Source organism: Hordeum vulgare, chromosome 3H (genome assembly GCF_904849725.1).
Source record: "Hordeum vulgare subsp. vulgare chromosome 3H, MorexV3_pseudomolecules_assembly, whole genome shotgun sequence".
NCBI classification, from domain to species: Eukaryota; Viridiplantae; Streptophyta; class Magnoliopsida; order Poales; family Poaceae; genus Hordeum; species Hordeum vulgare.
The window spans coordinates 586117237-586134042 of NC_058520.1; the positions used below are offsets into that span (position 1 = coordinate 586117237).

Below are 16806 nucleotides of genomic sequence, written 5' to 3' on the forward strand. Positions count from 1 at the left end.
TTTATTTCGAAACAGTGTCCATCTCTTCTTAATAATAAAGCGCGTTCTATCGTCCGTCGCGATCTTTTTGTAAAATAGCCCCTATCATTTTTGTTATTCAACCCGCACTACAGTTTTAAGTGAATCGAATAGAAAACGTTTCGTTTTTTATAAAAAGACCCTGTATTTTTAAGTATCCAATCCGCGGTCCTTTTTACACGGGCGACCATGGCAGGGACCCGCGCTGCCCACGCTGGCGAGGACGAAGGCACCGCTGCCCACGGGAGGCTTCAAGGGGTGGGTCGTCACCAACCTCCCGAGCGAGGCATGGCCAGGACGGCGTCACACAACACCGGCGGGGCGATGTCAGGGGCATGCAGGGGAGGAACGAGGCCGGATCTGGCAGGAGACACCCCGGATCCATTCGTCCCCTGCTGGAATGAAGCAGAGGCGAGATCGGGACACCGGCGGAGCTCCATGGCGCCTGCAGAATGGGAGGCAGAGAGGGATTAGAGAGAAGAAGAGAGGAGAGGAGGAGGAAGAAGAAGAAGCAGGGGCGCGCTGGCTCGGCTCGCTCTGGATCGGGATCAGCGGTGGCTCGTCTCGCTATGGATCTGGAGAGGAGGAAGAAGAAGAACCAGCGGGCAGCGGCTCTGGATCCGGCGGTTCAGGTGACTCGCGCGGGTCATGTCCTCTATTGCATGCGCGAGATACACGTAGGCAGCCTGGGAACGACGCACGCCGGACAGCCGGCTCCCAGCACGGCAAATCTGGCTGGTATGCGCATATGGGTGAAGAAGGCACATATGCACATAGATGACGCTCAGAAAAGAGATACAGAGCAAGAGAAGAATAGAAATACGGTAAATAACATTGGAAATGAAATATAATCCCTCAAATGAAACAACCTTTTGATAAAAATACTACACAACCGAAATCATTACAATTCAAGTCTTTTGATAATTTTATAAAATACTTTAAATGAATTGTTAAACTCTCGAAGAGTATCCAAGAAATGATTATTTGCGATTTTCAAACTCTAGCAGTGCACGAGTTTACAAAACTGTTCAAAATTATTTGCAATTTTGTAATAAAATCAATGACTAATAAAAAAATGGTCAACATTTTTAAAACAAATGCTTGGGACACAAAAATTGTTCGTAAGACTTTTAAAAGTACGTGTATTAAAAACTTTCAATGAAATTTGAACATACTTTTGCCTATTCAAAAAATGTTCATCAATGCAGAAATATCACAAAAAATCAAAAATTGTTCATGGCTTAAAAATTAGTTAATCATTCATAAAATGTTTGCTAATTCAAAAATGATCATGCATTTCCAAAAAAATTGTTAAATTAAAAAATGTTTGTCCAACCAAAAAATTGTTCGGGAAATTCAGCAATTATTCCACCCAATTTCCAAAAAATGTTCGTTGATTCTAGAAATATTTCTCAATTCACAAAAATTATTTTTAAAAAATCACATTTTTTAAAAATGTTTGCAAATAGCATAAAAGGTACATGAATTCAAAAATTGACCTTGATTTTAAAAAATGTTTGGAAATTTGTAATAGTATTTTGTTCGCAATTTCAAATATGTGCACGAATTTACAAAATTGTTCGTGATTTCAAACATTGTTCATGATTTCGCCAATTTGAGAATGATATTGTATCTCGTGATGCAACGAAATGTGATCATGATCATTAGAAATTATGAATTTTTTTCTCCCGTTGCAACGCACGTGCACTTTTGCTAGTTTTTACCTATGAACATGTCCCCACATGAATGTTATTGTACGATGTGTCTATGACAAATGTGCCTTCACGTATCATTGTGTGTCTTATGCAAATATAGCAACTCAATATACAAAGACTATCAAAGCAAATAAATATGTTGGTTTTATAAACCTTCTCTCTCCTATTGCCATAACAAGTTTTTAGCAATCCAATATACAAAAAGTTGTTGGAGATGCTCTAAAGAGAGATGATGTATGACAAATGTGTTCCCACATATCATTGTGTGTTTTGTGCAAACATAGCAATCCAATAAACAAAGGCTACCAAAGAAAACAAACATGTTGGTTTTATAAACCTTCTCTCTCCTATTGCTATAACAAGTTTTTAACAATCCAATATACAAAAGTTGTTGGAGATGCTCTAAAGAGAGATGATGTATGACCGATAGTCATCGATCATGGTGGCATCAACTATGTTATAATGACGTTGATATATATTCGCTGTTATCCGAGAAAAAACTTTCATTAGACTGCTTGACATATGGGTGCATGCCAACAGTATTAGTCTAGTTTTAAAATAAGATAGATGATTTTACACGATCTAGATGCCGCTATATCCTCTATCTCTAAGTCTTTATATGACGAGATCAATTTAGGATCGCGACACTTACGAAATGAAGGTGAATATCATAGATTCTACTTACACAAATGATGGATGTATCAAGAAGAATATGATCATATAAGTAATAAAGTTTCAAATGCTAATTGACCTTGTCACTTTACATATGGCAAGATCATGTGAAACTATATGCGCCAACATCAAACTAGATCATGCAGCAACCCAACATTCAAGGTGCCTACCCCACCTCATCATGAACCACGAAACTAGCTAACACATCAGTGGGACACGTGGTCTCGCTAGATCTATGAGTGGTGTTCATCAATCATAATGAAGAGCATGGGTGGAGTGGAGCAGAAGGAGGCGTGTTAGCCCTGGTGATGGCCGTGGCGGGGAGTAAAGCGTGAGGGATGGATCTTCAAAGTAGTAGCAGAAATGCGTCATGAGTCACAAGAGCAACACATGTGGTGAGGGTTTTTGAATAGAGGTGATTTATCTACTCTACGAAGGGTGGGCCTCTCTCTCCCCCTCTCTCTCCACACATACGTCATATCCTTATGGGCGTCGACGAGATTGAGTCGACAAGTCTTCTTCCATTGAAAAATGGAATAATTCAAGAAGTCCCGAGAATCCGTGTCAAGTCTACTACTTGAACATGGGTGGGCAACTTCCACCACTAGAAATCTCTCCAACTGAACTGCTCACAATTAGCGGTGTGTATGCCATATGGTGTGTACGCATGATCAACATGTTTCAATGATTTTGAACATTAATTGGGTTGAAATTATTTTGCAAATGTATTCTCTGCATTGTTGTCCACGTTGTTCTTTATGTTGTTACTGAAAATAACAACAAATATAATTACAGAAAATACTAGCAAATAATTTTCCATATGATTTATTTGAAATGCTCTGATAACATGCCATTTGAAATGCTCTGATATATGGGTGCATGCCAATAATATTAGTCTACTTTTAAAATAAGATCGATGATTTTACACGATCTAGATGCCGCTATATCCTCTATCTCTAACTCTTTATATGACGAGATCAATTTAGGATCGCGACACTTATGAAATGAAGGTGAATATCGTAGATTCTACTTACACAAATGATGGATGTATCAAGGAGAATATGATCATATAAGTAATAAAGTTTCAAATGCTAATTGACCTTGTCACTTTACATATAGCAAGATCATGTGAAACTATATGCACCAACATCAAACTAGATCATGCAGCAACCCAACATTCAAGGTGCCTACCCCATCTTAGCACGAACCACAAGACTAGCTAACACATCATCGGGGCACGTGGTCTCGCTAGACCTATGAGTGGTGTTCATCAATCATAATGAAGAGCATGGGTGGAGTGGAGCAAAAGGAGGTGTGTTAGAGCAACTCTAGCAGACCCGCATCCCACCGGCCCGTAAAACGCGTTTGCAGTTTGTGCAAAACCGCTTTTGCGGGCCGACGCAGGCTGGCACAGATGCATACCCCACATAATGGACCCGTAAAAAAAATATTCGCGGAATATGCTTTTTTACGGGTCGGCTTCTGCGGGTTCAGATCTGACGCAGCTCCTCCTGGCCCGTAAAACTTAGATTTGCAACTTAAATTGATCTAGCACAATGCTTTCCTTTGCTTTTGCAACAACATTATAGATACAAAAGATATCACCAATGCTTGGCTAGAATAGCAAAATCAAAGAAAACAAAAACCACAAGTATGCATTTCAGAAGATTTCCAACTTCCATAACTGCTCCCACTAGTTGAATATCTTCTCCATGCACTCATTGCTGATCTGCGGATTCTTGATCTTGCTTTCTTCATCCTTCATCTTTGGTTCCAAAGAAGTAGACGTTGCTTCCCCTCTAGTTGCACATGCAGCCGCATCATTGCCTTCGATTGTAGTAAGGAGTGCACTAACATCTATTAAGTTTCTTTCTATCAACAAATCAATGTATTGGCCTTCCCAACACCAAAATGAGCATCCATCGTCCTACACAAAGGAACGATGAAGCTCGAAGTGAGCTACCGCAATTGAACTAAAGAATGATCTATGAAACGAGCTACCGCAAGTGCACGTACCCCGTAGTTTTCGCATTTGTAGAACATCCATCCGGGGTGCGTCGGCGTGCCTGAAGTGAGCTGCAACACTTGGCGCCGGCAGTCGTCGCACTGTATGAGCGGCATTGGCATGCCACAAAGACGCTGCGCGAGCGTCGAGCCCGGTGGACGGCCGGACGAGTCCATGCCCGCAAACCTTCGACGGTGGCGAGCGGACGAACCCGTGCCTGCATGCGGCGATGCGCCCTTGCCTGGGCTGCGGGAGAGGCTCCCCGACCACTCCATCGCCTCGGGCAGCAACCTGCGGCCGGAAAAGGAAAAATCTTGACGGCCTGCGATGAAGTGTCGTAGATCTGCAAATCCGGCGGCCCGCCAACGAAGGTGGGAAGGGAGGGGAGGCCTCGTGCGCGTGGCGGCCCTCCGGCGTGCTCCTGCCGGTTGTTGTCGCCGGAATCTTGGGCGGCCGGCGGCGGCGCGAGGGGGGAGAGGGGAGGTGGTTGGTGGGAGAAAGCGCGGGATGAAATGTCCCCCACCAACCGTTTCCGCATATATGCAGGGCACAGCAGCCACGAGGGGGAAACCCGCGTTTTCCCGGGTTGGGGTCGGGATTTTGCCGCGCCCCCTAAATTTTTTTGCGGGCTGGGGCGGGCTGCGGGGTCTGATCGGACTGGTTTTTCCGCCTCGACCCGCATTTTGGCGGTTATTTTACGGGTCGGAACGGGACGCGGGGTATGCTAGAGTTGCTCTTAGCCCTGGTGATGGTCGTGGTGGGGATTAAAGTGTGAGGGATGGATCTTCAGAGTAGCAACAGTCATGAGTCATAAGAGCAACTCATGTGGCGGCGAGGGCTTTTGAATAGAGGTGATTTATCTACTCTAAGAAGGGTGAGCCCCCCCCTCTCTCTCTCTTTCCCTCTCTCTCCGCACACACGTCATATCCTTATGGGCGTCGACGAGAGATTGAGTCGACAAGTTTTCTTCCGCTGAAAAATGAAATAATTTAAGAAGTCCCGAGAATCCGTGTCAAATCTACTGCTTGAACATGGGTGGGCAACTTCCACTCCAACTGAGCTGCTCTCAATTGGCGGTGTGTATACCATATGATGTATATGCATGAGCAACATGTTGCAATGATTTTGGACATTTACTGGGTTAAAATTATTTTGCAAATGTATTCTCTGCATTGTTGTCCACGTTGTTCTTTATATTGTTACGGAAAATAACAACAAGTAAACATTAAAGAAAATACTAGCAAATAAATTTCCATATGATATATTTGAAATGCTCTGACAACATGCCATTTCAAGTTAGCACAAACAGCAGTCCCTTAAATCACTCAAGAATTCTAGCCACGTAGATGTGCGAATCACAATCACGGCGCCTGTTATATGTATAACGGGTTCTCTCACGGTCACTACAACCTTCAAAATTAAGCCCCCGCAAAAAAAAAAAAAAATCCTTCAAAATTTAGCAACGACAAGATAAGTATAAGCTCATTTAATATTGCTCGGAATGCCTATTTTCCTGCAACAAGAGGTACAATTGACAGATCATGACCCTTGATACGTCTGACGACCTTTCCAAAATTATGTAGCTGCACGTACGCATCAGCCACTGCTGTCCTTCATTCTTCAGAAGCTCAGAGCCAGAGGGCGCCGGCATGGCGGAGGAGCGGCACGAGCTGGCCGCCGACGTGCAGCGTCATGACCTGGTCGGTGGTGCCGACGAGCCTGCCGCCGATGAAGACGGCCGGCACCGGCGGGGTCCGTCCGACCATGCCGGCGAGCGCCCTCTCGACGTCCTTCCCACGGGGGTCCTTGTCCAGCTCGTGCACCGTCCAGCTGACGCCCATCTCCGTGAAGAGCATCTTCACCGCGTGGCACATGCAGCAGTTGCTCGCCCCGAAGATCACCACCGCCCGCTGCGACGCCAGCCTCCTCACCCTCTCCGCCATTGCTCAACTGCTGGCTAACTCTTTCTCTACGGAAGTAGATCGATCGATAGGCTGACCTGAGCTAGCAGCTATCTAGGCTGTTTGTTTCTTTTGGAATTGAAGGTTTATATCATGGTGGTGACCCGAACGGTGTCTAGCTATTTGTAGATGAACGATGGGGCAAATCGAAAAGCGTGGGTTGTAGGTCAGAATATATGTTCTCTGTCAACTTTGCGCTATGACGTGTTAGATGATGTAGAATCGAATAACTAAAAATCGAGGTGAATTGCGATTCGAGATAGACCGAACTTTAGTTATTTTTCTAGACTCTAATACATAAAAAATAGATCGTACTCCCTCTGTAAAGAAATATAAAAGCGTTTAGATCATTAAAAATAACAATCTAAACGCTTTTATATTTTTTTCCAGAGGGGGTGGTACTGATCGGATCCAATGCTTCAGTTGACTTACGTTCAATCAATAGCCTAGAATTCCTAGGTTTGGATATCCACTCTAATTGTTTTCTTTTGCCATTCCAGTGTGACAAAGAATATGTGCCCATTTGGACTGGGCACCGTGAATCACGTTTTCTCTGGGCTAAACTAAAGCCTAAAACTCCTTTATTAACCAACCTACTTTGTATTCTTGACGAGTCAGCACAACATCATCAGGAATTTCCACGTCGAGGTCCGAATAAATCGGCACGAATAAGTAAGCAATGAATCTCCAACGCCGACTAAGCAGCAGGCACTCAAGAATAATGAAAGCGTCCCTTTGTATCATTTGAATATCCGCAGAGGCAGTCGCTCGACGGGCACGGGCTAATGTCATCCAATATGAGCAGATATACCGCACGCCTAAAGCTGGGCTGTTTGCCCAACGGTGGCGGCCGCCCCTGATGAAATGATCAAGATCAATGTGGATGGCTCTTTCATTCCGGGACAGGAGGGCTCGGGGTGGGGCGTTATCGCCCGCGATGCAGCTGGTGCGGTGGTTGCGGCAAGGGCGGGCAGGCAGGATCGTGTCCAGGACGCCTTTGTGGCGGAGGTATATGCCCTTGCTCATGCAATATCATGTGCCGCCGAGCTCGGCCTTGTGCAAGTCCTCTTTGAAACAGACTGCACACTACTCCAGGAGGCCATGAACTTTGCCCGGGTGGATGCCTCAGCATATGCAGCGGTGATCGAGGACCTCAAGTTTCAGCTCAAGATGTGGTTCTCTAAACATAAGATCATCGTGTGTCGTAGGGAGGCTAACACAACAACACATAATCTAGCTAGCATTGGTCGGTCGTACGCTTCCAACCACTTTGAGGAGTGGGAAAACTATGTACCTGCCCCAGTGGCAGCTTGTGTCGAGGGCGATTTACCCTCACACCGTTTAAGTTAATGAGTATGGTGTTTATCCTAAAAAAAGTGCTTAATCAAGAAAGCAATCGTTTTCTTGGGGGTGAAACCACCCCCCTCCCCTCCTCCCGCAACGCCCCCGTGGGGGCACGGGAGGCTAACCCTAGCTGCCGTCGGGTGCTCCTTCTCCCCTCCTCCCTCCCTCGCCGCCGCCAGCAGGGGTGGAGACAGGGGGGACGAGCAGGGGCCTGCCCCCCCTAACGATCGATAAAAACTGAAGTATATAGTGTATATTTGACTGATATGAGCTAGTACATATGTACTTGCCCCCCTATCAGCGGTTATATTCAAATACTGGCTCCGCCACTCGGCCGCCAGGGGCACAACTGGGCGAAGCCCAGCCTGCGTCGGTAGCGGCGAGGCAGTCTTCTTCCCCTCGTGCGGGTGGCGAGACGTGGGGCGGCTCATCCGGCCCTGGGTGCCGCACTGGGCTCGGGCGCGGCAGCACGACGGCAATGCCGGGGCGGGTCAATGGCGGCGGCACGATGGTGGTGCATTGGGCGGCGCAGCAGTGACGAGCGCGCCTTGGTCACCAGGGATGGCAAGGTCGAGGCCAGATCTAGGTCCTGTCGGTGCAGGCCGAGGGCGGAGCGGGCTACATGTCTTTGTCCCTGGCCACAGAGGGCGGTGGTGAGACGCAACAATGGTTGGCCGGTGGTGCGGGCCGGGGGTCGGGGACGACGGCCATGGCGGCCCAGCCAGATCTAACTTCATGGCCGCGCAGGTGGCGCACCAGCCTAGCGTGGATGGTGCTCCGGCCATGGGCGGCAGCGTGTGGAGGCCCGACACGAGCGGTGGCCTCTTGGTGGCACGACAGCTACACGGTGGCTTGGCGGCTCTGTCCGCGGTCACGGTCGGTTTCTACTTTGGTGTCGGCTCGTCTGCGGGCGGACCGTATCGACCCTCACTTCACCCTCTCATCATGTGTTTGCTACGTGCGTCGGAGAGTTGGGTCTCTCCCAGCTACGGTCCATCTCTCGTCTCGCGTCCGAGGTAGCAGGATCGAGCTCGTCTCGCGTCCGGTGCAACAGGACCAAGCTCGTCTCGTGCCCGGTGCTACAGGATCGAGCTCATCTTGCGATTGGTACGGTTTTGACCGGGTCTATGGAGGCCGGTTTTGGCCGGCCTATTGCGTCTCGGTGCAACAGGACCAAGCTCGTCTCGTGCCCGGTGCTAGAGGATCGAGCTCATCTTGCGATTGGTACGGTTTTGACCGGGTCTATGGAGGCCGGTTTTGGCCGGCCTATTGCGTCTCGGTGCAACAGGACCAAGCTCGTCTCGTGCCCGGTGCTAGAGGATCGAGCTCATCTTGCGATTGGTACGGTTTTGACCGGGTCTATGGAGGCCGGTTTTGGCCGGTCTATTGCGTCTCGGTGCAACAGGACCAAGCTCGTCTCGTGCCCGGTGCTACAGGACCAAAATTTGTCAAATTTGACCAAAACCAATCTTTTCGTCCGATAGGTATTTCTGGCCCCATGCCAAGATGGCCGAAATTCAGCCGAAATTTGTTTTTTTCGGCTGAAATTCAAAATACATCTCCTAGCCGACATCCATGGATGGAACTCAAGTTCGATTTCAAATGATTGATGTATGCTACCTTTTGAAGCTTACGTGGGTTCTCAAAATGGACACAAGGGAAACATAAAAAAGTAGCTTCGAACTATCGATGGATTCCTCAGTCATCCTGACTAGACTGAACAATTATACGATAAACAGATACGATGCGATTATGATCAGTATTTCTTCTTGGTTGTCGCAACAGTCGAATCGATCAGAGATATTTTTGTTTGCAAATCGATCAGAGATAAACTCAATACTGTACAAAGATAGTACAATCCTAAGCGTCGAGCCGAGGAAGATGGAATCCTATGAACGAACTGAGTTCATGCAAGGGAGGAATATACCCGTAGGGTTCAGGTTTTCACAGGAACCAACTCAGAGATGCCTCTTCCACGCTTGCGTCTCTTCTTTTGAGAATTCACTCTTGTGCTGGGCTGAGGCCCTTTCCTCCGCTTTCACTTAGGCTTCTCTTCTTCTCCGTCTCCTCTTCTCTTCACCTTCAGCTCCTGCCCCATGTAGTTGGTCGCAACTCGCAACAGTGATGTTACTGGCGCGTCTTCGAGACCTTTTATTTTATTCGGTGACCTGTGCGCAATTGAAATGCGCGCTATAAGCTCCCATCGTATGTATTCTGGGCTAGGCTGGATGGCCCTTTTTTTGTTTTTCTTCTTTTATTTTTTCCTTTTGTTTTCTTTCATTTTGACAACTGTTCACAAATCTCAAATTCAATTTTTTTTTCAGAATTTTATGATCTGTTCATGAATTTGATTTTTTCTGAATTTAAAGAATGTCCCGTATTTTACAAAATGTTCATGAATTGGGGAAAAAGTTTGGCATTTCAAAAATTATTCGTGAAGTTCATAAATTATTCTGAATTTAACAAATGTTTATGGATACAAATAGGTTGTATAATAAAATAATACAAAAAAAATGTTCGCCATTACAAAAATTGTTCGCAAATTTGAAACATGTTCATGATTTGGAAAATGTTCATAAATAAATTAAATGTTCGTGTATCCAGATATGGTTGTGAATTTATAAGAAAAGTTTGCGATTCCAATGTCATTCTTGAGTGAAACTGATGAGTACGGGAATCCCAATTTGCCTAAATGTTCATGATTTGGTAAAAATATAATTTTGCATGAATTCGAAAAAAGTTCATAGTTTTGAAGATTTTTTGTTAAATATGAAAAGTTTTCTTGATTTTAGAAAATGGTAGCAAATTCAGAAAAATGTCGATGACTTTGAAAAATGACCGCTATTTCAAAAAATGTTTGTGAATTCATAAAACATGTCCGCAAATTTGAAACGTGTTCGTGATTTCAAAAAAAAGTGAATAACTGTATTTGTATTATGCCTCTGATAGATATGATACATATTTGGCCCACAATTTGATATTTTTTTAGCCTTATCAATTTAACAGTAATAACCTTTGCACTATCCACTTCATTGACAGGTTTATGCCAAATGTTCTTGATAAGCTGTTGAATATCTCGGTGATCAAGCCAATAGTTCTCAAATATGAATAAGTTTCACTTGGGTATAGAAGTGTCAGCTTGTATAACACATGGAGTATGATCAAAAGTGGTCTTGGCAAGGGAGATAGCCAAATAATTTGGTTATGAAAAGGTCCAATCTTCTATGGGAAAAACCATTCCAAACACTAAAGAAAAGAAATATCTTGCATATTGCTCCATGTATATTGTTCAAAAAGCTGCCAAAGTCAAGAGTCATCCCTTAAGCTTTGATTGATTCAGTTTATAAGAAAAATTGAATCAAAAACCTAAACAAGTTAACACAGTTTATGAGAAAAATCAGGCCGAAAATCATACAAGTAAGAAGATTACACGAGATGAGAAAAAAAGACGTCCAGGACAAGGCCCGACCTAGCTAGCAGACTGAAGGACGAATCCATAGGAGGCACAAGTAGATGTGGGATGTGGTCGAGGGATCACAATACCAAGTCTAAGCAAGCAACCTAACGCCCGCGCCGGCTTGCATACCGAACAGGGAAAAATCATTTTGGTATATTTTCTCCTTATGAATATACTAGCATTCTAGAGCGAGGGAAAGATATTTAAACTTATTAGCCTTCTAAAATAGAAGTTTTGTAAGTATCTCTGATCAAAGAAATCTCTTTTTGTTTCTTGAAGATAAAAGACGACACATCCTATTTCCTCAATCTTGTTAGATAGTGCAGTTCGCTCTTTATCAGAAGTTCAGAACTAATCCTTCTGATATTCAGATTTAGGATTTTCCAGTCCCTATTCATGACAATATCTATAGCACACACAAACGATACCCAGGTATATCCTAGGCACTGCAACCAACAGCAAAACTGAGCAACTAACCATAATGTAACTCTGTCCTGACATAACCGAAAGTACATCCACACAATAACCTCTAGCATTATATTGTCCTGTCTGACATTAAAGTTCATCCACTTAAACGTAAGGTAAACATAAGGTCTTAAGATTAAATATCAAAAGGCAGCTGAAACTAACTGGACTTGAGCTTTATTATGAACTCTGAGCTCTTTGCTTCAGTATATTGTCAGGGCTTCACTCTTCTGGCCTTACCCAAAACTCCTTTTGCTACTTCTGTTTCTTGAATCTTGTGGCCAGCTTTTCTTCAGACGCGCATTTCCTGCAGAGAGACTACAGTGAGATAGAGAGATGATGCAGTGGACTGCAGCCCAAACATAATTAGATTTGAGCTCATAACTCCTAAATTATTACAGGGATTGCTGATACCCACAATGTTTTGGCAAACAATTCTTGGGTTGCAAAAATACTTGATGAAGTAATTCACCATACCAAAAGATGGTAGCAATGCTAGGAAGTATGTCAAACTTCACCTCTTGTACTGGGATTTGCGAACGATATAGACGTTCATCGCATACTTCCTTTTGTTTCTCAGTAGCTCAAAGAGGCAGACATCTCCCAGCTTCAAATTGTTGCCACACGCAAAACGCTTCCACCCTCTCAAAAACCTTTTGGTTTTGGTTTTCTTAACTCGACAGCGCACTTCCCACTTCTTGCCATGGCGCTGAAGGGTCAGCATTTGTTCCTCAAATGGAAGGTATACTTGAGCATATTTTTTTGATATCTCCTGATAAAGGGAGAAATTATCTTTAGTATTGCTAATTCGAAGCAAACAACATGGTGTCGTGGACCATCTACACGCCCATGATACTATCATTCTCTAGTCTAGTATCAAAGTTCATTAAAAAATTAAACCAAAGTTGTGACGCCCAGCTTACATGGAAGATGTAACGACAAGAGCTTACTTGGTTGCTATCTTAGAAAATTCAGTAGCATATCACCTGTAAATTTGAGACTGTAATTTTTTTATAATACCTATCCCAGTGTTTTTTTCAAGAAAACACAAAGCTTGTGTTTCGAACTTTTGATCTATTGATAGAAAGAAGTTTAACAACCGTACACGCCCAAGATTAGGCCAAAACAACCAAGTACTAAAGACAATACTACAACAGACGTCTACTAGGCACGAACTACAACAGACACCACCAAACCAACCCCAGCCTAGAAACCACCCACACAAACACACAGACATAAATCCCGCCGCAGGAAGCGAGCATCCAACTCTGAGAAGAGGGCAGAGACCCGCTCCCGCTATGGAGAAGACTGGCTAAGCAGAATCCCACTTCAATCTGCTCTAACTATAATTTTGTATCCCAATGGTTACATTACTCAAATACAGCTTCAATCAATATGCAGAATAAGCAAATAACATTTGGGTAAGACAAGCATTGTTTTTGTAAGTAAAATGCAAAGATAAACAGCCAGCTTGCCAAAGGCAGCACCATTAACGTACAATATCCATTCAAGAAGAGAGATTTTATCGTTCAAAAAAAGAGAGATTTTAACTCACAAGCATACGGGTTCTGCCGTAAATACTGCTCTTCCTTATGACACACCCATAAAGGGGAATTTTGGAATTAATAGCTCGGATTTTTTCTTTAAGTTGCTTCTTCTGCACCTGATTTAGATCCAAGAGGGTGCCATTTGCGAGGATACAACCTGGCAGGGAATGATCATCTTCTAAAGATGAAATACCTCCTACATAAAGAAAATAAAAGTATGATGCATATATGAAGCTTTATGGTGCATAATATGTGGCAGGTTTGACACTGTGAATAATAACCTGCTGAATCTGATGGAGAGCTTGACGAGCTGATATTGATGGTGTCATTCCCCTGCCTTGAGCTATCCTTGCTTGGCCTAATTTGTCTTCCACTTTTTGGAAATTTCATGGGAAGATTGGAACAAGTGTTTGTGTTTACAATGTCAGCAGTGTTTCCCCACCATTCTTTACCAGGAGCAGCATTTTTCATGAGATTGCACGCCTCAATTTTCTCGCAACCGCTCGGGCCAAAGATCAAAACCTTCAATTGAGAGTGGCCATCATACTTGAACACAAGAAAGTCCCCCGTTCTCAAGTTATGAGCACGAGCAAACGCCTTCCATCCCGATTCAAGAACTAGTTTCCCCAAATTCTTGGTAATCTCAACATCAAAAGTGTAACCATGGCGTGATTCTAGCTTAATGGTTCCTCCTGTTTGCCCCCTGAAATGCTGGACAAACCTATCTGGTATGATCTGCAGGAAACGAGGTACAGCACATAAGGTCAGGAGACACTAAAACTGCTACAATGAAGAAAACGCTGAAGAAAGCTCATATGCTATATTTCAGATGCGAATAGAGAGTGGCATGAGAGAACAGAGAGTTGCCCAGATCTGACCGAATTAAGAACACAGTCCAGACCAACTTGCTTTTAAAACTTTTGTTTCCATAGAAATCTAGAACACAATCCAGTCCATCTGAAAACAGCTTACCATTCTCTTATGGAAGTCGCCAATCATAACCTTGAAGAAATGCCTGTCTTGCTCTTCTGTGCGGTTCCAGTAGCGATGTTCATCCAGATCCTTGCTTTTCTTCCATGGCTTGCTCATCTCCCAACCACAGAATGGAACTACAACAAAAAATGAACCGTGCCTGAATTTTGTAGGCAAAGTACCAACTAAAAGTTGAAGAAATCATTCTGGAAAAATAGAGGAGATTGCAGCTAGCTAGCAGGCTGAAGGTAAAACGAGAGCTCCTCTATTTTATCGGGCTTGCAATATTTCAGAGGGAGAGAGAGAAGAGTTGAAACATACTACCAGTGATTATCGGAGATTCAGAGATAGAGAGGGGGAGGGAGAACGCTTTGAAGAGTGGATAAAGCCAAACGTCATAGAGATTATTAAGAGGCAAGTAGAAGATCCAGCGCCTCTCCAACTTCTCAACGCCTATTAGTTTTTATTTTTATTTTGACACGACTTGACGAAGGATGCGTTGGGGAGGGTGTATGTGAGGGGTGACCGGATGAGGTTGGGTGTGAGGCTGTGAGCACTAAATGTTACAACTACTATTTTAAATATTTGATAAATATTTTAAAATAATAAGTGAACAAGTTTTCAAAGCAAGTTGTTTGTGTGTACAATATTTATAACACGCGAGTATCTGAAAGTTATTTTCATTTCTAGGATTATAATCTAAATACTCTTCACATATTTATGAAAAAACTAACAAGGGCAAAATGGGCAGTATAGACGGCAGCCCATTTCTCCTCGCACCTTTGTTCTACTTTCTCTGTCTCAAAATAATTATCTTAACATTGTTTTAACTTTAATATAAAGTTATATTAAATTTAAGACACTTATTTTAAAATAAAGGGAGTACTATAAACATCAACATGTGTAGGTAGTCGTGGGTTCGAAAGCTGGTGCCCTCACTATTTGGTCTTAATTTTCGCTTTGTATTGACATTTGGAACCATCAAGAGTTGGCTTTTTCCCGCAAATAAAGTAAACATTTTTTTTATTTTCCATCAATTAATTTTCAAATTTTACTATCATTTTAAGAAAATTGCCTCACAATGGAGTGATTTTCAAAGATTCTTTTAGTATATTTAACAAAAAAAATATTATTTCTTGCCTATGCATCAATTTGGTCTTATAAAGCTTTGATATTTGCCGACTTTTGTGTGCATGCATTGGTTTTGGTTGTGTATACAGAGAACGAATGTGTATCCATTGTATTTGTGTTCTCTTGATGCTCGTTTTTGAACCAGTAAAATCCATCCATTGTAAAGAAAAAAACACTACTTCACCGTTATGTGGTCTATAGGAGGACATTATATATTGAATTGTTGATAAAATATATGTAGGGAACTGAGGATGGAACGCCGAAGTGCAAGAAACTGTTTTTTAACCTTAGATTTACATAGTATCATTTCTTTCCAAAGGAGGTTGAGAGCCCTTGTCTTTGTACAACACGTTTTAAAAATATTATATTTTTTAACAAAGTACAGACGCAAGCGTTCGTATACACGCGCACGCATACGCTCGTTCCTATAAGTGCGCGCACACACATATCCTATCCCTATGAGCACCTTTAGGAGACTGATCCGGCATATCATTTTAAGATTTATGAAGTCATCATATGTGCCTCATCGTCGATGAAAATGTCTCTTTTCACTGAAAACGTATCACCGAAAATCCTAAAATAAATTCAGAAATAATGCAAGCACCAGACCTAGTATCCTGATGGGCTGAGAATGCCACTATCCCTCTAACCATTCAACCTAGAGGTTGGTTTGTAATTTTATTATTATAGATGATGATAGGAAACTAGGTCAAAATCATCAACAATAGAATAATTGAGACTTTTGGTGTATCCATTTGAATTCGAACGGCTTTAATGTTCTTCTATGTCTTTACATGCTTGTATTGGGGTTTTCTTCTCCGGAGCTGTAATTTGCTCCGTAGATTGTAGTCGTTGGAGTCTCCTAATACTCCCTCCGTCCCGGTGTATAAGTCATCTTACGAAAATCAAATAATTCCAAAACACTTAGGCACGGTGCATTAATTTTTACCTCGTTTCTTGTTTTTTTAACATAAATAAAAGAATCAACCAATGAGAAACGTGGGGTGTGTATGTTTTTACTGACCTGGGACTAATTAGCACGACATGGAGTGATCAATTTATTGCATGCTATATTATTAATTAAAAAATTAGGATTGATTTCTCTCTTTATTTCGATCTTGGTCACGGTGCACAAGTAAGGCCTATGTCAATGCAAGTCTCTTAGAGCATGGTTAATAGTATAGCCAACTGTTGGCTATAAGCCATCTTATAGCTAGATTGTACAATAGTTAGCTATAAAAGATTACTAGTTTTATCATATATGGCACACCTTTCATTCTCACAAAGCACCTAGAAGCACGTGCTAGAGCTAGCTCTTCATGAAGAGCCCGCTTCCCTTTTCTCTCCTCTTCTCTCTCACCCAACTCAACAAAAATATAGTATTCTAATCTTTACAACCTGCTGACTGTACTTTATTGTACTTGCTCTTAATGCGGTTTCATAGGCATTTTGCTTATGTGACACTTTATTTAATGAAGAGAGATAGTGAGGTTGTATCCTAGCTACTCCCTTCATCACG

At 43.0% G+C, this 16806-nt stretch overlaps 2 protein-coding genes across 2 annotated transcripts; both read right to left on the minus strand.

Annotated features, from left to right (window-relative positions):
- Positions 1–6008: 6008 nt before the first annotated feature.
- LOC123440812 (putative glutaredoxin-C2) lies at positions 6009–6434 on the minus strand. Its single transcript, XM_045117360.1, has one exon. It carries the CDS (start codon positions 6351–6353, stop codon positions 6039–6041), a length of 315 nt encoding a protein of 104 aa, XP_044973295.1. The 5' UTR covers positions 6354–6434; the 3' UTR covers positions 6009–6038.
- A 5183-nt stretch (positions 6435–11617) lies between these two features.
- On the minus strand, positions 11618–14299 carry LOC123440813 (putative B3 domain-containing protein Os03g0621600). Its single transcript, XM_045117361.1, has 5 exons — positions 14157–14299; positions 13466–13919; positions 13193–13380; positions 12156–12409; positions 11618–11944 (listed from the first exon to the last, which is right to left on the minus strand). Exons 1-5 carry the CDS (start codon positions 14271–14273, stop codon positions 11893–11895), a joined length of 1065 nt encoding a protein of 354 aa, XP_044973296.1. The 5' UTR covers positions 14274–14299; the 3' UTR covers positions 11618–11892.
- Positions 14300–16806: the final 2507 nt, after the last annotated feature.

What these genes read in the sequence shown, in the direction of transcription:
- LOC123440813 (XM_045117361.1), bottom strand. Translation starts at nt 14,273, where the DNA reads ATGAGCAAGCCATGGAAGAAAAGCAAGGATCTGGATGAACATCGCTAC. An exon ending in GCGACTTCCATAAGAGAATG is followed by an intron (nt 13,920 to 14,156) that starts GTAAGCTGTTTT and finishes CGTTTCCTGCAG; the next exon opens with ATCATACCAGATAGGTTTGT. An exon ending in ACGGCAGAACCCGTATGCTT is followed by an intron (nt 12,410 to 13,192) that starts GTGAGTTAAAAT and finishes TCCCTTTATCAG; the next exon opens with GAGATATCAAAAAAATATGC.
- LOC123440812 (XM_045117360.1), bottom strand. Translation starts at nt 6,353, where the DNA reads ATGGCGGAGAGGGTGAGGAGGCTGGCGTCGCAGCGGGCGGTGGTGATC.